Source organism: Amphiprion ocellaris, chromosome 11, assembly GCF_022539595.1.
Source record: "Amphiprion ocellaris isolate individual 3 ecotype Okinawa chromosome 11, ASM2253959v1, whole genome shotgun sequence".
NCBI classification, from domain to species: Eukaryota; Metazoa; Chordata; class Actinopteri; family Pomacentridae; genus Amphiprion; species Amphiprion ocellaris.
The window spans coordinates 17,761,142-17,783,321 of record NC_072776.1 but is presented as its reverse complement, the minus strand read 5'-3'; the positions used below and the strand labels follow the sequence as shown (position 1 = coordinate 17,783,321).

At 38.9% G+C, this 22,180-nt stretch overlaps 1 protein-coding gene across 1 annotated transcript; it reads right to left on the bottom strand.

Moving 5' to 3' along the window:
- Window positions 1-223: 223 nt before the first annotated feature.
- On the bottom strand, window positions 224-21,653 carry mrasa (muscle RAS oncogene homolog a). The gene is made up of 6 exons (XM_023287192.3): window positions 21,494-21,653; window positions 12,384-12,642; window positions 10,888-11,041; window positions 8,113-8,212; window positions 5,473-5,552; window positions 224-3,358 (listed from the first exon to the last, which is right to left on the bottom strand). Exons 2-6 carry the CDS (start codon window positions 12,574-12,576, stop codon window positions 3,259-3,261), a joined length of 627 nt encoding a protein of 208 aa, XP_023142960.1. The 5' UTR covers window positions 12,577-12,642; window positions 21,494-21,653; the 3' UTR covers window positions 224-3,258.
- Window positions 21,654-22,180: the final 527 nt, after the last annotated feature.

Genomic DNA, 22,180 nt, shown 5'->3' with positions numbered 1-22,180 from the left:
CGGCTGATTGGTGTACCTACCATCCAACAAAAGATAAAGCAGTTAAACATGTAAAGTCACAATACGTGGATTTTTTTTTTTTTTATTTATTGAAATATAATCGACCCCTGAGGCTAGATAAAAAGGCCACAGTTTGTTTGTGCCTCGTCTAGCTCCTCAGTCTGACACAGCCAGTTAGAACACAACAGACCTGCCAAAAAACACACATTACACAACTGGTATAAAAATTCCAAATAGTTTTTTTTTCTTTTGTAATCCAAAATTAAACTTAATATGGCCCTTCACATACTGACAAAGTGTAAATCAATTACATAAGTACAATTACAGAAAAAAAAAAAGAAAAATAATTATACCTCTCCAAACAAAAGTGCTCAATTTGGCTCACATATGATCCAGGGTCAAACATACACATAGTCACTTATTCACTTTCAGCATTTATATTTGGTCTGCCAGAGGTCTATTTGTATCAGCTGATGATGATTAAACCAAGGAGGGTAGCAGTCTGTTTTGAAATTGTAATTTGGACCTAAAACCAAAGTCAGATAGTAGCAGATCTTGCTCTTTTTTTTCTTTTTTTTTTTTTTGCAGAGACAGAAGAGAAAACCGATACCACATTCCTGCTTGTACAGTAAATATGAAGCCAGAGCCAGCAGCCAGTTATGGGGAAACACATTTGCTGGCTCGGACCATTTCTACTTCTTCTAACCCTTTAACCCACAATTATGTTTTCACTTGTGCAGCCATCCACGTGAGCTCCAGTAAAGCAGAGGTCCCTTATTAAGCTCAGGACCGGGTTCTGTTTCATCATCTTGGTCCACAACAAACAGGGACTACAAGGCAAAAGACCATTGACCCATTGAGAGCCCCAAAAATAACACTTCAAAAAAGCGGGAAAAAAGAAGGAATGAATGAAAAATAAAAAGGTGGGAATTTAGTTTTTTTTTGTCCAGGTCTGGGACACACTGAGGTAACATAGACAGTAATAAATTATTCAGTTGTTTAAAAAACACTTTGCAAGAATCATATCAGTTCATATCAATAATACAAAATGGTATCAAACATACATGATGCAATATTTTCATCAACACATTCAATTTTTTTTCTTCCTTTTAACCCCCACGATCCAGAGTCTGATGCTTCACTGCTCATTCATCAGTTCTTTAAAGTTCTGAGTCCTTCTCTGAAAACTCCTTGTGAAGTCCCTTTACCAGTCGACGTAAATTAATACTGTAGTCCTTCTTTTGCTGAGGTTGATTTTTCTCTTCCATGCAGAGGTGAATTTGTATGCCATTCGATAAATGAGATTTTTCATATGCAACCTTCTTGATTCAAAATGAGTAATTTCAATACCTTTTGAATGATCAAATCTCTGTTACAATCATCGCCAAGGCAACAGGCATACACAGGCACACAGGGTTGCAACACTAATCATCAGTTTGCTCGCTTTGTTTGTCGATTTTTACATTCATATAATTTTCACCGTGCCTTTCATTTCACTTACAGATTTAAAAAGAAAACAACATGCCAATAGGAAAGTCGGAAATTGTATTAAAAGTGCAAAAATGTATTCCTTCAAGAGTCGGTATTCACCCAGAAAGGAAAGTTGTCCACCGAAACTTTAGTGCGTTAACAGTACAAGCCATTTCGTAAGTTATTAAATTGTACATTCCCATCCACCTCACGACTACAAACATGGAGTCTCTGAATGTGTTGCTGCTTCGAGTGTGTGGTTTTCCTACAACTAAACGTGGTCTGTAGCTAAGTCTAGATGGCTTTAAGCCCCAGGAGCATCACACTGTCCAGCCCAGAGAGGCTGACGTATTCTCAGGGCTACAGTATCTACCGTCTGTCCTTCAACGAGCGTGATTCATCCTATAACATAGTCCTGAATTCAGCAATGCAGTCTGAAAAGCCCCTAGACTGAAATAAAGTGACATCACATTATTTTGGTTAGTGGCCAGTGCAAATCAGCTTCTCCAGCCTTTTTCACCTCCTGAAACTCTCTCTATCCCTTATCTACTCTATTTCCTTCAGCATTTCCTTTGTAAAACAGCATTGAATTTGTTTACATTGCCACCTATAATTAGATTTTTTTTATACCACAAATATATTTGTATTTTTCTATACTTTTAGATACAAAAAACATAGAAAGTAACTTTCTTAAGAAGCTTGTTAATTTGTTAAGAAGGGAACTATTGTTCATACAGTACTGATAAAGGATTGCACTCGTTACACCACTGACGATGACTGAGGAGGCAACCAAACCAACTATTTTAAACACTTGAAAAGATGAAAAAAAGTGGCTCTTGTGTACGGTCTGCGTATGTGAAAATAATCCTCTGTAAGAGTGTCTGTAAACATGGCCCTTAACAGATCAGTGTTGGGGTAAACCCAGTAACATTTACATTAAAATGGAACCACATAAACTGACAAATCTTATTCTGCGTTACAGTCACGATATTTAAACACTTTTTCAACAAGCTGATATGGCCTTAGCATTCACATGTCAACCGATATGACACATTTTCTCTTCACATATTGTTTCTTTCACCCTCCCTTCTTCTCCCAAATGACATTTCGAAACCAGAGCATCACACAACCACAAGCAACACTCACAGAACTCGCAGTCCACCGCATGACGTCGACTGTCACCACTCTTACATTCAACCACTATGCTCTCACGATGTCTTCTCTACAAAGACAGAAGCCTATCTAGGGATCACACAGATGCTCTTCTTCCACAAACTGTAGGAGTGTAAGGATAGAAAGGTGATGAATAGCAGGTTGTTGGAGTCCATAAGCCAGTTACTCTCTTTTTCTTCTGTTTCTCAAGAAGCCAAGCTCCAATGTCAAGGTGATTCTCATCTCATCTTCATGTCTTTTGTCCCCTGCTGAGTTTGTCATCTTGTGCCACATTTGATATTGAATTCAAAAATTACACTTGATTGAGAAACAGTTAGGCGGCTATGTAGCTCGGGGTTCAATACGGACGAGGAGAGGGGGTTCAAAAAACATCAGAAAGAGACCGTGAAGTGAAGAGAGACGGCATAGCACTCATTCCAAGGCATTGTGAATGGCTGAGGGGTCCATTCCGCCCTTCGTCCCTCTGGGTCCATCCACCGACCACCCTCCCATTCCCCCCCATCCCTTTTGTGCTCCAGTAGTTAACCACTGCTGGGGAGTTCCCTGACATCCAAAGGTATACTGGTGTGCGTGTGGGTGTGTGTATGTTGTGAATGATGAGCAGGACGAGAGAGGTCACAAGATGGCGCAGTGGAACCTGTGGGAACCTGTGGAACGCTCCGCTCTCCATTTCATCTTCTTTTTCTTCTTCTGGTTTCGCTCTGGGACCTGTTGTCTGTGGGTGGAGGAAAGAAAACGCAGAAAAAAAGTTTGAGACAATAGCCTTAACTCAAGACCTACTTAACAAGTCTTTACATAATTATCGAATGGAGAAAAAAAAACCCACAGAGGTCATTTTTAAAGTCAAAGCTGCTGTTGAAGGAATTAAAACAGAAGGGTTACACGCTGTCTTGCCAAGACACTTCCTTCATGTCTGTCTAGTAAAGTTACAGCCAGCACAAAGACTGGAAATACAAGGAAACTATTCGCCTCAATCTGTAAGAAAGTCCATCTAACAAGCAAAGAAATGTTCTATTTCTTTGTGTCTGTTGGTCTTCAATGTCCTACGCATCTTCCCTTTTTTTGTGTACACCAGTTTTGTTTTGTACTTTCCCTCTTTGACATCATTTTGCAGCATCTGTGATTTCAGCTCTAATAATTCCAGCAGCACCTTCTGTAAATCTGTGGCAGCTGTACAAGTGGGTCATACTACATAGTCCTTCATACCCCCTGGGGTTTTAAAATTTTTATTATTTCATGTTTTTTATGGCTCTTGTGCTTGTTGTTATGGATGTGTTCTGGTTGTGCTGTGTCGTTGTGTGTTTATCTAGTTTTAGACCTTCTCCACATGTGCAGGCTTATGTTTTAGAACTGATTCTTTTTGCCTTCGCTGTCAAAAAACCCCTCAGTCCACATGAAAATATCTAAACAGCTGAAGTGCTATCAAGAGTAGGCCAAAGTAACAAGCAGCGATATAACCCTAAGGCAAATCTGAATCCTGGAACAAAGCCATCATGTAGTTACTGACAATGGTGAATCGAGAAAGCAGAGAATTATAAGCATGGACTGATTCTAACACCTCTGTTCCACAATATAATGGAAGAGTAACTGTATATTTAGATGTTAACATGCCAAAAGTCTGTGTAGCAAGGTTAGCAGCAGCATTATTTTGGTCCGATTCATCATTGCACCAAATCACCTCACGCAAGCAAAGAAAATAACAGCACGCACTCTGACTCAGCAGGCAAATCTCCATATTCCCTGGCCACATGTCAACAGGGCAAACAGACTTTCTAAATATCTTCACCAAGGAAGGAGTTTTCCATCAGGTCTGTTTTCAGTAACCTAAAACAGTGTTTGTGTGTGGGGAAAAAGGTTAAACTGCACATAAAATACTACATTTGAAAAAGTACCCATGTATTTGTGGACATTTGTTCTTTTTATTTGAATTTGATCTCAATGAGACTGCCTGATAAAATAATGTTTCTCTTCTAAACTTAAAAGCAATCAACACAATGAGTGATCTGTTACAGATTTAACATTTTACAGTTGAGTGCTCAAGGCAGTCGAAAGCAACTTCCAGAAGTACAGAGAGGATAAACAGTCAGACTGACAGCCTGAACTGCTGATGTGTCAGTCAGGAAAAGGCAGAATCATCATTTTTTTTTAATTCCACCCCTTTAACAGCTGAATTTCTACAATGTGAACACAAGAGGGCAATGTTGATCCATCAATCTGCTCTTCTCTGCTTTGGTACATTATGAAAGGGGAGTTTCCTCATGACTCACTACTGACATGGCATGTGCACGATGAGAGCTTTCCACTACTCTTTTCACACATTAATAGAAGAACACACCAGTCCTTTACTGCTGTGTATTTGGCCATATAAGTACAAGCACTAAACATCCTATTGGTCCTTGCAACAAGAACTAAAAACAGGATATGACCACATAGAAAACATATACATAAACCAAATGCTTCTGAAATTACAAGTGTCAAGACAGGAAATAGCACTCGGATTTGTCTTTCCTTTTCCACTCTTCCTGAAAGCACTTTCACTGCCTTCACATTCCAGCATTACACTCTCGCAGTGCCACTAACCTCAGAATAAGTGACATACACTTCGAAAATGGAGGTAAAAGGGAACTTTATTCGCATCGACTTAACACACTTTTATCAGACACAACAACTGTATTGTAGTTTGCAAACAATTATGTTAAACACCAGTTTAACATCTATTACAGGAAGTGATTTTCTCTCACATTATATTATATTTCACGCAAAGATCTTCTGCCCAAAAGTGTTTGCTGTATGTAAATAAGTGAAAAATACAAGGGAATTTGAAGTTACCTTATAACGCGGACCAGCTCGTGAAAGGCTTTGTCCACATTCATTGGGGGATCCTTGGCACTGGTTTCAATATAAGTTATCTGAAGAAGAAAGTTGGAATAGAGAAACATAACATAAATAGCATTAAACCCTTATAAAAAGAAAAAAAAAACAAACAACCAAATGCTACACAATTAAGAAACAACAAGAGTCACAAAATTGTAGTGCCAGATGCTAGTGTGTTGTACTTTTTCACTTGGCAGCATAAGAACACTTCAGAAGTGATTCATTAAAAGAGGCACGCGTGACATAAAGTCACATCCCTGAAGCTAGAGGACACTGTTACGCACAAGCACACATACAGAGTGAACTGTTGTTCTCCCTAAATCCCTCAGGACAAAACTCCACAGAGCGAGCAAACTTGGCGACTCTGAGCCCTCTCTCTCTGAATGAAGGTTACATTACTGACACAATACACTGCATTAAAAAAAAGTAAACAATGTGTGTTTATGTAAGAAAATGTATGATACTAATCAAATCAAAACTAATATTTTAGATCTACACAGTATTTGTTTTTAAATGGAAAGGTAAACGTTGATACTTTTTTAATATTTGTATGATTTCAAAAGTGATACAGAACAGAACAGAGCTCCTGTCAGACATGCAATCCTTTCCAATAACATGATGCCATCTGAAAATGTCAGTTTAATGTCTAAATGAGCACCCTGGTCACTCTTCTATAAAAGTGGTCAGAGCAATCTTTCTAGTTTGGAACTAGTAACATTTCTGTATTTGTTTTTCCATGGCAAGAAATCTAAATGGATATGAGCACAACGAGCAAACATGCACACTGCAAATAAGCTACTGCTGCAAATAACTTTCAGTGTGAATGTCTCCTTAGTAAAAACAACATAATATGGTTTAAAAAACAACAACTTGTTTTTGTAAATGGATCCTATTTTTACAGAAAACTAACAGCTATGATGGCGGTCAGGACTTAGTCTGAGGACTGAAGATTTCTAACAGCAATTCAACTGTATCTAATAAACTGTGATTCTGTGTGAAGTGAAATAAAGTATACAGTTTCATTTGTCATTACAGATAATGCACTCTGTTTTTATAATCTTTCTGTGAGTTTAGGTTTGGTTCATACTGGGGCTGAAACAATTCCTCAAGTTATTCGAGTAATTCCATTACTACAATTCCTCGAGACAAAATTCTCTGAATCGAGGCTTCGTTTAATCCACTATTTATGAGACCCCAGGTCACTAACTGGTGGACCGCAGTCTGGACCCAGACTTCATCCTATATGGACCCGGACTTATGATCAATAAACTACAAGGGGATTTTAAATTCTATTTAAACCAGCACAGTTTTTCTAGTGTTTACGGCATTTAGCAGATCAGAGGGCTGAACTATGAAGACTGTTTAATATAGTCAGATTTTCCTTTTGTGAGTTGGCTTGACAAAAACTAAAACTTCAGCCAGAGTTAACAGGTATGAAGGTGGTTTTCAACTTTCTTTCATAACTCAGACCGTCTGTTTCAAACTCATCCACACAAACAGGAGCGTTTAACGCATCATTTGACTTGTTTTACCACAAAGTGAACCGGTAACGAACAGGTTGTTTTAGTGGAGAACAATGAGCAACATAAAAATTTATGATGGAAAAAAGCTGCGAATGGAAATTATGTAAGACAGGAATGTTGGTAGAAAACTGCTAAATGTGTGTAATGTATTTATTTTAGCGATCAATACAGCTGATTATTTCTAACAGGCAGCTGCACAATAAAACTATTAAACTTCATATACTCAAACATGATATTGTACTGAAGTGCATGTAGGTCTGACACTGTCTCATAATGAAGGAAATCTCTTTGATTTGTGGCCAAATCAAAGTGAAACTAATGTTATTGATTGAATTTTCTCTGGAATAAATACCAGTAGAATAATCAGTTTTCTTATTTGTGTTCTATTAGCTGCAGTGCCAGCAGTGTAAACAGACCAAACACAAAAACATATTTATGCAATTTCTGCATCACCAACTAAATACATGTTGGGTTCCCATGGCTTTGAGTTTTCGTTGAATACCCCTGTACTTTACTATATATGTACAATACACCACTGGTGTTCAACCAGGATGGTTATTTCTGTTGCACATCACGCTCACTTTCTGCTTTTGATGCTGTAATGCACATGCCAAGTGTGGAATCCCATTACTCGATTAACGGGCAGAATAATCGATCACTGCAGCCCCAGTTCATACAGTCTATGGCTTTTCAGTCTTGTGTTTGTTAGTAGCTCCATGACCACTCATTTCACCATCATGTGATGCTTTTTGTACATCAAGACAAACACAGCTGTCTAGCTTTATTCATGGATGTGCTCTCTGAAATCAAATGAAACTTCTAAAATTGCCTTCAGTTTGAGTTTTACTCTAACTTTGGATGGAATTATTTCAGATACAATGATGCAACTCTGTGAGGAAAATCTTTAATGTTGCTGCACTTACAATAGTATGTGTCTCTGTAGTCACTGTAGTGAACATGAAGCAACTCTTAGAAACTTGCTTAAACATATTTACAGTATAAAAAATGAGGATGTTGCACACAGTTGACAATAAGTTAGGGGCAAGTGCTTAAGGAGAAGTTCAAAACTCACATTATGTTTTGCAGCCATTTCTTGGCCCTGATCAGTTGTGACCTTTCGCAGATGGACTAAGTCCACTTTGTTAGCAACCAGCACCATGGGGAAGGCCTCCCTGAGAAGGAAAGGACACACATACAATATATAATGCATTCTTTTACAAGTGAATATTTGACTTCTATACAAATCATCTGCATTGATTTTAAAGAGTGTTCATAATCTTGTGAGGTCTATAGACTGTTTTTGGTCAGGTAGACACTTAAAACAGGTAGCACATGGCATAAAATAACATAATACAGCAGACTGCCGTGCCTCAGTTGTTCATACACACTAAATAACCGGTACAAGTTTTAGTTTGGAAAAAGCATCCTGTGCTACAGAAATTGTTGTGAGGCGTCAGATTTCTGCAACACTTAAATCTTGAGGGAAAATGGGCAACAGCTGAACACCACCAAATATGGACAGACAGCAACTTGCTTAGTTCTAGTTTCTATTTTTGTTTCATCTCAGGCTTAGTCTTATTGTTTGTTGTCAGTCACTGTCACTGAACAGATGCTCCTCTTCTCTCGCATTCACAACACAACAGATTTCAGTTTTGGATGTTCTGCCAACTGTCTGCAGCTTTAGGAAACAAAGAAAGAAGAAAAAGCTGATCCTGAACCGCTCTTCTCCCAGCGGTAGCTCTTAGCGCTCTCTGAACCAGGCCTGCTGAGTCAGCAGGAGGGACAGAGGAGGGCAAAGTTTGGTCTCAAATGAAGATGAGGGCTCCGTGGTGACAAGGCAGCATTGACTGGATACATGCCTTTGCTTAGCTGACAGTTGTCCACAAACTCTTACTAATAAAGCAAATTCAAGAGACGGTAATCCAAACATACAAGCAAACTGTAAACCAGTCCTTGCTTTTACCATCATGTAAATGTCTACTGCAGCTGACAGAGCTACTTCCTCTTTTGTTAACTTTAACTTGCTATATTTACTGTAGCTGTGCACACATAGACTGTCAGGGGAGTGTTTGATTGTATCAGACATTTAGTCTTCACTTCCAAATAATCTACACAACTGTGACGAACCCGTCAGTCTGGCAACCAAACTGCTTATACAACATGTCCAAATGAACTCTGAGATGAGTTCTGCCCTTTTTACAGTTTTTTATGCTCTTTTACTTCTTGCAGATGCTGGTAATTCTGCTGTCTTTGTATTCCTCGATCTCACTGCTGCAACCATAAGATATTGATCTCCCATCTTGAGCAGTGCATTAGTATCTGTGCTACTGCTCCAAACTGGTTTAAATATTATCTGACTGATAGATCCTTTTCCATCAGCACTAGCAATTACCCTTCTCAGTCACCCTTCTGCCCTGTGGTGTACCAAAAGGGTTCTTATTAGGTCTTATTTCATTTTCATTATATATTCTGCCGCTGAGGTCCACATTTATAAAACATATTGTGTATGCTGATGATACTCAGATATACCTACTGCTGAATTTTCTCAGCGACTCTTATGTTAATTCTGTAGTCGCTTATTTGACGGATGTTAAATGTGGGACTCTCAAAATGTTCTCAACCTCAGTGAAAATAAAACTGACATTTTAGTACTTAACTGTGTCTCAGCAGTATCATCACTTGGTCCTAAGGCAGACTACTAGAAACAGAACCTTGGTGTTATTTTGATTCTTCTTCTAAATTAGACTTGCAGATTAAATGAGAAGTCAAAGCCAGCTTTTCTCAGCCAAGCCTTCGAGCTAAGGTCAAAATAAAACCTCTAAAAGACTTGACAAGGTTGTTCTTGCTTTTATGATGTCTATGCTGGACAACTGCAATTCACTGAATGTTGGAATGGCTCAGGCACTAATATGGCTGCAGTTGGTTCAAAATGCTGCGACTAAGCTTCGCACTGCAACTGGAATTTCATCATACAGGCATTCTAACACTGGCTACCTTTTCAATGGAGGATTTATTTGTTTCTAAGTGCTTCTTTGCATTAACTGGCTTTACTGGTTTAGATCCAATTCTAAACTTGCATTTGCAAAGTGTATTCATTCTAATTGCAGAGCCTCAAAAGAGTCCTGCATATTTACTGTCATCATGAGTCAGGAGTGTGTAATTTGGCGGTACTTTATCCTACAGTGACAATGGGTTAATGTTTAATAGGTTGTTTTATGATTTTATTGACTTATTTGTTTTTAATTAGTGTTAATGGGTTTAATTGGCTGATGTTGTGCGGCACTTTGGTCAACATATTGCTTCGTTTAATCGAGCTATAAAAATAAACTGACTTCACTCAACTGTATTCCCAGATAATGGCATCATAACCAACTAATACAAATAAAGGACAGCAGTAAGACAAGTGTAGCAAGGAATTATATGTTCCTTTAACAGAAAGTTGATTCTGTTTAGATCAAATAACACACAGCATTCATCATCTGCACTAATGAAAAAATCTTTTCATTCATTATGTGTTCATAAACAAGTTTCCTCATTGAAATCTCCAATGTTAAATAACCTACTGCTCTTTACCAGACCAAATTAAGTCCATTATGGGTGATTTCTGAACCCTTTCTCACACAAAGAGAAATTATGCATTGTCTAAATTCAAATCACGAGGGATTCCTGACTTTATCTAATATATTATTCAGCTGTAGTGTCATAGCAGCACATGCTTCAGGAGATCCTAAATAATAAATTCATGCAAAAATACCCAATCATACTTATGACTCAGTACTCTTTTGTTGTGTGCATGTTTTCTTGGTCAGTATTGATGCCTGCTGGATATTGAGATGTCGCATCCTACCTGTCTTTGACCCGTAGAATGAGTTGATGGAATCGGTCAACGTGTTCAAAGCTGGCCTTGTCTGTCACTGAGAAGACAATGAGGAAGCCGTCTCCTGTCCTCATATACTGCTCCCTCATTGCACTGAACTCCTCCTGGCCGGCTGTGTCCAGCACTGGGTACATGTAGGGACACAAATGCGTTATCGTGCAAGATATACCTTTGAAAATATGATTTAGATTGTGTATTATAAGTTTGACTTCACAAACGTTTCTTATTAAATACACAGATCATTCCTTATTCGCCATATAGACAGTCAAATAGGCACTTGTAAAGCATGCTACAACCTATCAAAGCTGTGATCCAGTCAGATTTATTCCCAGTAATTACTGGTAAGTTAATTTTTTAGAAGTCAAAATGAGATGGACACAAAGACAAAGAAAACTTCAGCTTATTTAGTGTTTCATACAAAATGCCATAAATATCGAACTATATAAATTGTGTGCTGCCAAAAAGAAGCTCCAGGATATCTTGACAGGAGCAGTTGATTACATTACAATAAGAATTTGCAGTCTAAGAATAAGAAAATGCTGTAACATGTGTGTGCAAGTACTTGGGGGTTACAGCTTCAACTACTCCAAAGGTACTAAGTGTATTCTGCAATTTCAGTGTAAACATTATAAGCCTTTGGTGCTAATAGCATTTTAGCTGAGTAGATTAGGTTGTGGGTTTGCAGTATTAAACTTGTGGGTACAATCCCTGCTCTAACAACAGATTTTTCACAATGCTCACCCTTACTATATCTTTTTTTGTTGTTTTTGATGGGTAAGCTCCAAAAAAATTAAGCATAAATGTGTGAACGCTATAGGTCACTTTTGAACCTGCTCTCAATGTCTTTTTACTGATGACTGTAGTGTTTTTTTCATATAATTTTGACAGAAAAGTGCTCACTGGGCTTGTAGATCTAGTTAGTTCTGTGGCCCAATAACGTTTAAAAGTAGCACTCTCAAGCCTCGGCCATACTTATATAACAGCACAGTCAGAGAAATAGGATTTTCTCTTGGCACCGGTGCTCAGTGGTCACAGTTCAAAAAACAATGACAAAGAAAGACACATTCCCATTAACTATGCTTTTCTGTTGTCATTATCCAATGTGTGATATGCTTCTAACATACATTTAATTCAGCACTTTACAGGGGAAATTAAATTATCCATAAAACTATGAAATGCAAAAACCAAGGCTGAGTCTTTCTCTAAACGTGATTAATTCTGTCAGAGGACTGCTATTTCACAGCTAGCTCAGTGTAGAAAACAGCTACCACAGGAATGCAGTTAAAAACTAAAAAAGATTTTTTGAAAAGAGTTGCGAACGCAATATGTTAACTCAATGGACTGTGATGGACACATTTATTTGAAGCCAACAGCAAAATGAAAACAATAAATAAAAAGAACATTGGCATGGTCATGGAGATCATTCTTTGCTGCTTCATTTTACATGTGCATGCAGTCCTACTCACCATCCAGTATTGCCCACTGTCCATCTATTTCAGTGTGTTTGAGATATGAGTCCTCAATTGTGGGATCATAGTCTGGCACAAAGATCTTCTGGAAAAACTGGATGGTAAGGGCGCTTTTCCCAACACCACCATCCCCCACCACCACCAGCTTGTATGTTGGCAGGTTGTCACTTGGCACAGCGCTGGTTGCCATGGCTACCTCGACAGTGGTTGTAAAGGTGGAAAGTAGGCTAGTAGGTGGCTGATGAGACACACCTGGCTGAAATGGAGAATGGAGAAAGAGAGGAAGATAAAAACAAAAAGGGATTGACAACAAAGAAGGGAGGGAGGGAGAACAAGGGAGAGAGGTGTTAAGGTTTTTTTTTTTTTGTTGCAGCTGCTTTTTCATCACCATGGAGACAACAGACCACAGCTAGGAATTGCAGATCAAAGCAGAAAGATGGAAAAAAATAGAAAGACGGAAAAAACTAGACAAGGAGAGGCCAAAAGACAGAGTTCAGCACTATTGAAGCCAGCATATTTTCATAGCTGAGCAACAGTAATTCAGATCCGAAGCTGCACCCACCAGAGAAAGACAACAAGCTGAATGACAGCTGGCTTGAAAATGTGGCAAAGAGTGACAAAGTCTGTGAAAGTGAAACAACTGACTTTTTATTGCTACAGAGAAGTTGGTGTTTTTCCATTCCCTTTATTGTAGTACCTTGGAGCCAACATTTAACAGTCATTACAGGAACTCCATTTTACAGTGACTACAACTGTATTGACTTGAGAATGTTTGCTAGATGGGCACTATTTTGTAACTGGCCATGAAAGCTCAATATTAAGTGCATCAGCACATAATTTAGCTGCACATTAAATCATTCACTGCACCTTTTGGCACCACAAAAGTAAGTTTAACCTGTGGGCTTCAGTATTGTGGCTGTGAAAAGGATGATGTGACACACTATGATCTCTTGGAGGTGATCTCTGATTTTTCTGACAGGGAGAAATGACAATGAAAATTGACATGTAATAAGGTGCCCACTGCAGCTCTGCTCCCACAGGACAGTACCAAAGGGCTGAGAATGTGAATGGACAACGGGCGTGGAACTAGCAGCAGGGACTGCTGGTGGGTTAATAACCGACAGGTCAACAGTACATAATCACAGGGGGTCAAGAAAAGTGACCTTTCGCCCAACATGATTTTGCTTAGACATGATTTTGGCATCAAAATGTTTTATAATTGGCATATCAAATGAGATCACATAATACTGAGACACCATCCAAAGTGCTGGAGGTTAGTAAATAAAAGTAAACACCAATTGTAATTCACTTTTGTTGCTAATAAAGCCAAAAGAACTTGTAAAAAAAAAAACAGAGTGAATAAATGTCACTAATATAAGCAGTAGTGAGCTTGTAAACAAAATATCTAAAATAGAATGCCCAACTGCAGTGACTCAAACCTATGGGACAGCCACAAACAATGGAAACACCTGTGAGTCAAAGCACTGGGAACTGTGACGCAGGAGCAGCTCATAGGAGCTCCCAGAGCCACAGAGAGGAGCAGAGGAAGCAACATCAGCAACTCGCAAAGCAGAAAATCTGTGATTTGTGATGCAATGCAGAATGATGCTACAGATAGACACACATTGAGAGTCAGACCTGTCAAATGTCAGTGTGACCAATGAAAATTTCAAGCGCATGTGGGAAAAAATGGTCAAACTTTGAAGTCTTGAAACTGCCAGGCAGAGTTTACAATAAACTGCTATGAGTGTAGGCATCTACGGAGGCAGCATCACTTTTAAAGGCTGACTATGTTCAGCTTTCAGCACTTTAAAAGCTTCAGTGTAACATGTAGGGTTTCTCTAGCTTGGAGTTCTGTTTTGCTGGTGTGTTCTATATACTCGATATGGGTTTTATTATTTCTCCTCCACTCCAGTTTTATTGAAGCTCTATTTTCTGTTTTAAGATACTTCTAATGCAAAATGATGTGTTTCCTCTGAAAAGCTCCATCAGACTTCTATTGTGAATCATATATAGGAACTGCAGCAGCATTTATCACCAAGGTTTGCACCTTACTACTATTGTGGGGAAAGTTCTACCAAGATATGATCCCATTTTTTGTAAGAGGACGTGTTTTAAGTCTAAGTAAGAATAGTAAAAGAAGCCACAGCCACAAAATGGTTGGATAAAGTTTCTGTATGTGGCCTAGAAGCAGAAACCAGACTGATGACATGTTCTCTCTCTGGCCCAATACAACCACAGAACCAGCAGAGAAATATGATGGCTCAGACGCAGATGGACAACTGCAGTTTGTAATTATGGTTTTGCAAAACAAAAATAAACATCTTGCTACACTATGAGAGGTTTAACAGAAGAGTGTTTTTGTTTTCTGCACAAATGGCTCAAGTCGAGGCTCAATATGTTAAATCAATCTATATAAACATTTGCGAATAATTCAGATACAATCAGCACATACACCACAGGGGAACAGCTCGTACAGTTCTCAAAGTTATACATATAATCCAGAAAAATCTGTACTGTATGGTTCAAATTACTAAAGGGCCATGACTTAGTCTCACAGCATTAATATCTGTCATGCAATCTGATACTGTTACGGCAAAAAGTTCACACCACAGTTGGCCTCAAAGCTGTGAGAGCTACAAAGAGACCAAGACATGGGAGAGGAGAGAGGAGAGAAGGGTGAGAGAAATCGGAAACAGAAGAGTGAGGCAGAGGAAGCAGGGGCACATGAGGACAAAGTTGACAGAAATGTTACAATACGGTGTTGAGTCACTACAAAATACAGGGCTATTTTATAGTAAGCTTCCCGTTTTTCGACCCACCCTTCTATTATTTCTCCTGACAAATGACATTAACAACTGTTCCCAGACTCAAAATTCAAACAAGTTTTAGCGATATTTTTAAGTGTGGAGCAGCGACTTGATCAGCAGACGAGGGATCTTTTCACACTACCTTCAGGTGATTACATCTGGCCAAGACTAGAACTAACTCAGTGCATGATTTTTTTTAGAGTGGGAACCCTGTCTCTCAAAAGTGGTGTTGCTATACAACTAAACTGCATTCTCAATGATGTTTCAAAAGAATTTTATTTTCTCCTGATAAGGCAAAAGTATGACGTGGTAGGAAACGTTTCCACTTTCAAAGCGCCGCAAAGTCTGCATCAGAATAATGAATGGGTGTTGGTGATATAAATTCAGCACAGGACTTTCACCCCACAAACTGGGGGTTCAGGCACCAAAACTATTTGGTAACATTTAGGAAAATTTAAAGGTTTGGGCTAAAATAATAATTGCTTTCCATTTTCTGGGTTACTAGCTTGACAAGTCCTGCCCCATCTAATATATGACTGAGTGGCTGAAAAGAAGTGACGATTAGAAGGCAACACAATAAATGGCAACGATTTGTTGATTACGAAGATGTTTGCCATGAGTCCCTTACAAAAAAATCCCAGAGAAAATACATGCACGCATGGAAAACGCAATTTTTATAAGGCAGGAGACAGCATCAATGAAAGTCCTCTAAAGCAGAGCTACCAAGGTCAGTGACGTGACACCCTGACGTCTTTTAAGAAAAGGCCCAAGGTTCCATATGAATAATTGCATCATTGTTCATTTATTTTGCATTTTAATAATGTTTCACCACATGGCAAGTAATAAACAAACAGAATAAAAAGCCATATTAAAAACTGTCATATACAGTTATGACACAACTATTGACAGGACATGTTGCCCTTGTATACTTCGGCATAATACAAGCTAACATAAGCTTTTTAACCAGCTAATTTCAATTTAACATAAAAGCCTATTTACTTGACTTCATTAAATGTGAATCTGCAGAGTAACTCTGGGCTTGAGTAATTGGTCGTATATTGTTTAAATTAATATTGATGAATTTACGTTTTTAACCGATAACATCTGTGTATGCATATGTCTGTCTAATGAGGGTGATTCAGCATGGAACAAAAAATCTATATTCTTTGAAGGGTGTCTGTAGTCTAAAATAGTCGTGGAATCACTGCTCTTCTACAATTTTCAGCAGAGTTGCTGTCTATACAAAACTAATTTAAAATGACAACAATGGCTCCCACTGGAGATAGAGGAACAGAATCTGCTTTGGAAACATTTTGGCAGTAATATTAAGTAAATGCAATTTGAAGTGAAGATATGCAAGCCAAGCCATCCCCACTCTTAATACGAATGAGGAATTAAAAAGTATAAACCCATCTACTCTGTCTTCCTTGAAACCTTCAGATTTATAGTTTTCATTAAATTGCAGCAAAAGCAGACAAAAAAGCCACACATTCACTTACTCTCAACACCCCCACCACCCACCCACGCTCCCATTCCTCCTTCATCCACCAGGAAACAGCTGTCAGCTGGCTAAAGTCCATCCTTTCCTGCCCAGCACAATGGAGGGAAGGAAGATGTTTCCTTCCTTTCCAAAGCCAGCCAGTCAGTCAGTGAGTCTGCAGCAGTCAGTTAGCCAGGTTGAGCAAAGAATTTCTGAGCCAAATTCCTGACATTGAAAAGCCTCTTTAGTCATTTAGCTGGCTGACCATCACAAATTCACGAAACGGGCATCTATACCACACCATCTCAAAAGACTTGGCCAAAGACACATTTTCAGGATTGTGCAGGAAAACAAAACCACAACAGCTCAAGAAGCCCCATGAAATCACAGTACCTGCCACCAGCTGCGTTTTTCACACTTGTCATGCATGGGGGGGGGGCCTCGCTGAAGCCAAGTCAGGTCACAACCTTGACGGGTGTGTCAGGATTTCCGTCTCTGGGTGTGTATGGTGGGGCGAACAGATCTCTAAAACACCACTCACCATCATAACACAAAATGCACGTTTGTCTAATGTGTATTGAAACATAGAATGAGTCATAAGAAGAACAAGAAGACGACAAACTGAGACTAGAGAGACACTCTATCCATACAAGTCTGTTAAACTGGTCAAGGCCATTTACCATGACTCCTTAATAAATGATGGCCACAATCCACAGCTATGTTTGTGCCCAAAAAACCAGGAAGAATAGAATCAACCTCTGTTCTTTTGTGTGGGCCTTTACATACCTTGGGAAAATGCTAACATGGACAAAGCAATGTCTGATGCTTAACAGGTGTTTTCAAAAATGATCTACATTCGGACACAACTTTGATTTTTGACTTTCTTTCTTGCTCAAAGCCCAATGTGTGTTAATCAGAGAAAGCTTTATTTTAAAATCCTCAAAACTGCTTTCCAAAACATACAGGTGTCACATCAGAGCAAATATATGGAGTTATACACTACCGTTCAAACGTTTAGGGTCACTCAGACAATTTCATGTTTTCCATGAAAACTCACACTTTAATTCATGTGCTAACATAATTGCACAAGGGTTTTCTAATCATCAATTAGCCTTTCAACACCATTAGCTGACACAATGTAGCATTAGAACACAGGAGTAATGGTTGCTGGAAATGTTCCTCTGTACCCCTATGGAGATATTCCATTAAAAATCCGCCATTTCCAGCTAGAATAGTCATTTACCACATTAACAATGTCTAGACTGTATATCTGATTAATTCAAAGTTATCTTCATTGAAAAAAATGCTTTTCTTTCAAAAATAAGGACATTTGTAAGTGACCCCAAACTTTTGAATGCTAGTGTAGGTTTCCTTGAAGAACACACTAAATGCACAGCACTGCGGCACGTCAAGAAGACCACAAAGCACGCAAATTATTACATAAAGCATCTAAAGTTAACTTAAAGTGCTGTGCTGAACACAGCGTGTGTTTTTTCTGTCATGTTTTCCCTTGAAGAGCCAACCTTCTCTCCCCTCATCCACTGTGACAGCTATAAAACCAAGAAATAGCTTCAACCAGTCACATATTCTGCCAGTTTTCAGCACATCTACTTACACGAACACAACTCTATTGTTGTGTACACTGAAGCCGGTGTGTTCAGGACCTTACATTTTGTCTTCATAATGGCTCCATGAAGCCTCTCTGGACCCTTTAGAAGTGGCTAGTTGATGTCTTGGGAAAGGATAAAGAGATTTCCCTCTTCACGTGGGAACAAAGCGGCAACATAACTCACAGAACAGGAACAAGGAAGAACACAGTGTTGCACACCCCAGTCTGTGCTATAGTGTTCATATCAACACTCGTCGATCATTCAGAGGACCTGTTAAGACATAGTTCGCCGAGTTCAAATTGTATTAAACGTCAAACTGGCGTCACATAGTAAATTCTGGTCAAGCTCCACCTTCAACATTTTTTTTTCTCTTATTCAAGCACTTGATTTCAAAATGAAGAAACAAGAAATGTCTGGCATAATTTTAATTGAATTACTCTCATGTAAACCTCAAAATATTTTTTTCCTAAATGATGGAATCCAAACTTTTTTAGAGGTTTTGATTATTTTTACCTGAAGTAAATCAATAATTCACCATAACACACAAGTGAACTGGGCCAAACGCAGTACATGAACATTTCTTTAATAGCAGCAAGTATCAGCAATATTACCAAATTAGTGTACTAAAAATAAGCTACATATTTTGATAATCATTTCACCATGCCTGCCAAACATGTCAAATATACCTTAGAGATGTCCAGATGTACAAATCTCCAGCATCCCCCTCAAACAAGAATCAGTGTGCAACAAGATGCATTCTGTGAGTTGCTGTCTTAATGTACAGGTTCTTTAGTTGATGATGAGAATTAAGTAACTTAGTATTAGGCTATGTGGACTGCACAGCAGTCCAGTGGTTAGCACTGTTGCCTCACAGCAGGAACAATCTGAGTTCAAACAACCTGGCTTCCTCCCACAGTCCAAACGCATAGTCGTTTAAATGGTGTTTCTAAATCAGCCTTAAGTATGAGCATGCCTGGCTGGCTGTCTCTTTTGCTACCTTGTGATGTACGGACGAACTGTCCAGGCTGTACCCCACCTCTACCCTAATCTCAACCATCTGCAGGATCAAGTGGGTAGAGCTAATGGATGGACGGAAGGTTTTGCTCATTTTACGGTTTATTCAGATGTTTTAAACTTCAGATATGTGTCACTGACTAAAACAAGAATACATCATTTAAAAAGCTGCTGTTTAATGAAATGGATCACTCTACATTTCCTTCAATAATGACTGACTTCACAGCCATCACCTGGAGAGACAGAACACATATTTAAACATACGCTGCCTCTTTGATTTTTGTCTGTGTTCTGTATTAAAATGCCCTCAAACAATGACAAATGATTATTATGGTCAAAAGACTTCACAGTAACAATATTATTGCCATTTCTACAGAAAATGTTGAAAGGAGTACAGTAATGCTATTGTCCTTGTTTATTTCACATTCTGTTTTTTGTCTATTGAACGACACTCAAAAGAGTGTATGAATCTAGAGAGAGCCTGTAACCATCAACTGTGTGTTAATGCGTATATTAAATGAATAAATATACTGCTCAGTATTTAGATAATGATTAATTGGTTTGAGTAATTTTTTTGAACATAAAACGCCTACATTTTCAGATTCCAGCTTCTTAAATTTAAACATTTTTTGATTTCATTGCTCTTATAACACTGAAAATTTGGGGGTGGTGGACAAAACAAGACTTTTGAGCATGTCATCAACTGGAAAGCGCTGCTCGACATTCTTCACCATTTTCTGATATTTTAAACAAACAACTGATCAACAAAGTATCAGCAATGTAAATAATTGTTAGTTGCAGCTCTAACAGTTAGTGGTGCTAGATTATACACAATAATGTCATATTAATGTTATTTGATATCAGTACTTCATTTTTTTTGACAATACTGGTATATCGTGATAGCCCTAGTGACAACACTGTCTGAATGAGTCCTAAAGCAATAAAAGCTGTCACTCAAGAGGCATAAAAGCACTCATAGTTCATCATTTACACATGTTGACTGGATTTTTCTTACTGAGCATGTCAGAGGATATATTCCTTCAGCATATGATCATTTCATCAAATTTATTTTGCCAAGTTTTTTTGCCCAATACCTAATCCTGGAATCTACTGGTCCAAAAGCCTGCTTTGCCACATTCTAGTCCAACCTTTGCTCACACTGTGAAATGTCAAAATTGTCACCAAGGTGAGACTCCACAGATGCAAATTCCAATCTGAAGCACACAGGAATCACCGTTTAATAACCAGTAATATCCAGCTTGTAATACAGATGTGCACAGAGGAGCAGCACAATCTGAAAATCATGCAAATGTGATTTCCCTGGGTGAAAGGTGTTAAACAGCATACAAGAGTCAGCAAACCAAGAATCAGCAGCAGCAGCAGGGTCTGACATTTCTGTGAAGTTACGATGGAAAGATAAAGAAGGTTCTGTCTCCAGACAGCCGAATGATCTGATGATTTCACTCTGCTATTAATAGTGATTAACGTGTGTGTGTGTGTGTGTGTGTGTGTGTGTGTGTGTGTGTGTGTGTGTGTGTGTGTGTGTGTGTGTGTGTGTGTGTGTGTGTGTGTGAGAGAGAGTGAATGTGCAGTAGGTTGTGTGCGGGTCCGTGTTTCTGCAGACTGACTGGTGCTTCTGAATGATCTCATCCTATGATTTGATACATGAAGAATCTCTCTGTTCTCTGTGTCCAGCTTCACCATTTCTGCTTCAGAGCCGGACAGCACCGTGTGTACACAGCTGCCGAAAACACCGTCGTGAAATACGTGTACGGTGCACGGTTTCTGTGAGGACTCCTGACAGACGAGAAAGGACAAACTGTGTGTTTTTGTTTCGTCCCTACGGGGAATTTTTTTTGACACACAGACTGAGCCGAGGCCCGGGTGTGTGTGAGAGAGAACGGCCGTGTGGAAAACCGACAGTAGCCGCCCCTGAATAACGGGCTTCATCTTTTTCTTTAAGTTTGCAGCCAAAATCGAATTCCCCAAACGGGCTATAGAGGATTAATTAGAAGTAGCTAATCTGTTTACGGCGCTGTCATTAGCCGAAGTACCGAGCTGCCTGTTAGCTAGTAAGTTGTTGATACTGAGTAGTTCAGGACTCCACATTAACGGAAGGATTTCACTGCACTGTGCTTGAATACAGACGCCCGCATTCACGACCTCTTCTGTCTCAGCAGGAAAGCTACTCACCGAGACGAGCTTCTCTACCGTGAGCACAAAGAACCGTCCTCACACTGACATATTCCTCCTCATCGCTCCCTTTCTCGACTTCAAGCCACCGCCGCCCTTTCGCCTCAGACGGGAGTGTGCTGCCCACATCTGCGAAACAATACGTTGAGCAGCTAATCTTTGTATTGCAACAGCTGATGCTATAAATAGACAAGCCCCAAAGGGGGGAAACACCGTTTTTGTAGATACATGAAACCACTAAATGTTGGTTTTCAGTGTAGTGTGATATTTATGATTTCGATAAATGTACAAATAATGAGCTTTCTTTGTTAAATAGAGTATTTATTTGGTTAAAATGTTGAAATCTCACGAAGCAGTGAGAGAGTTCCCCTTTTTTAGCGAAATGGACTGTTCCCCTATAGCGGGCTTCTTTAAAGGGATAGTCCTGTCAAATTAGCCGTTCTTAATTTATGGGGAGTCAAATCCATTAATTGGTGGAGAAAAGAAAACGTGAGGGTGTAGCTGTGATGTTGTTGTCTTATTATGTTTGAGGGAGATACATCTTTCATCATTTGATAATTCTAATTGGTTGATTTACTACATTAGGCTATGTTGTCTCTTATTTGTCATAGTTATTCAAATACTCATTAAGCACCAAAGAGTGTAGCTATGTTGTTGTGTGTTTTCTGATTTTTGTTTGGAGGAGAT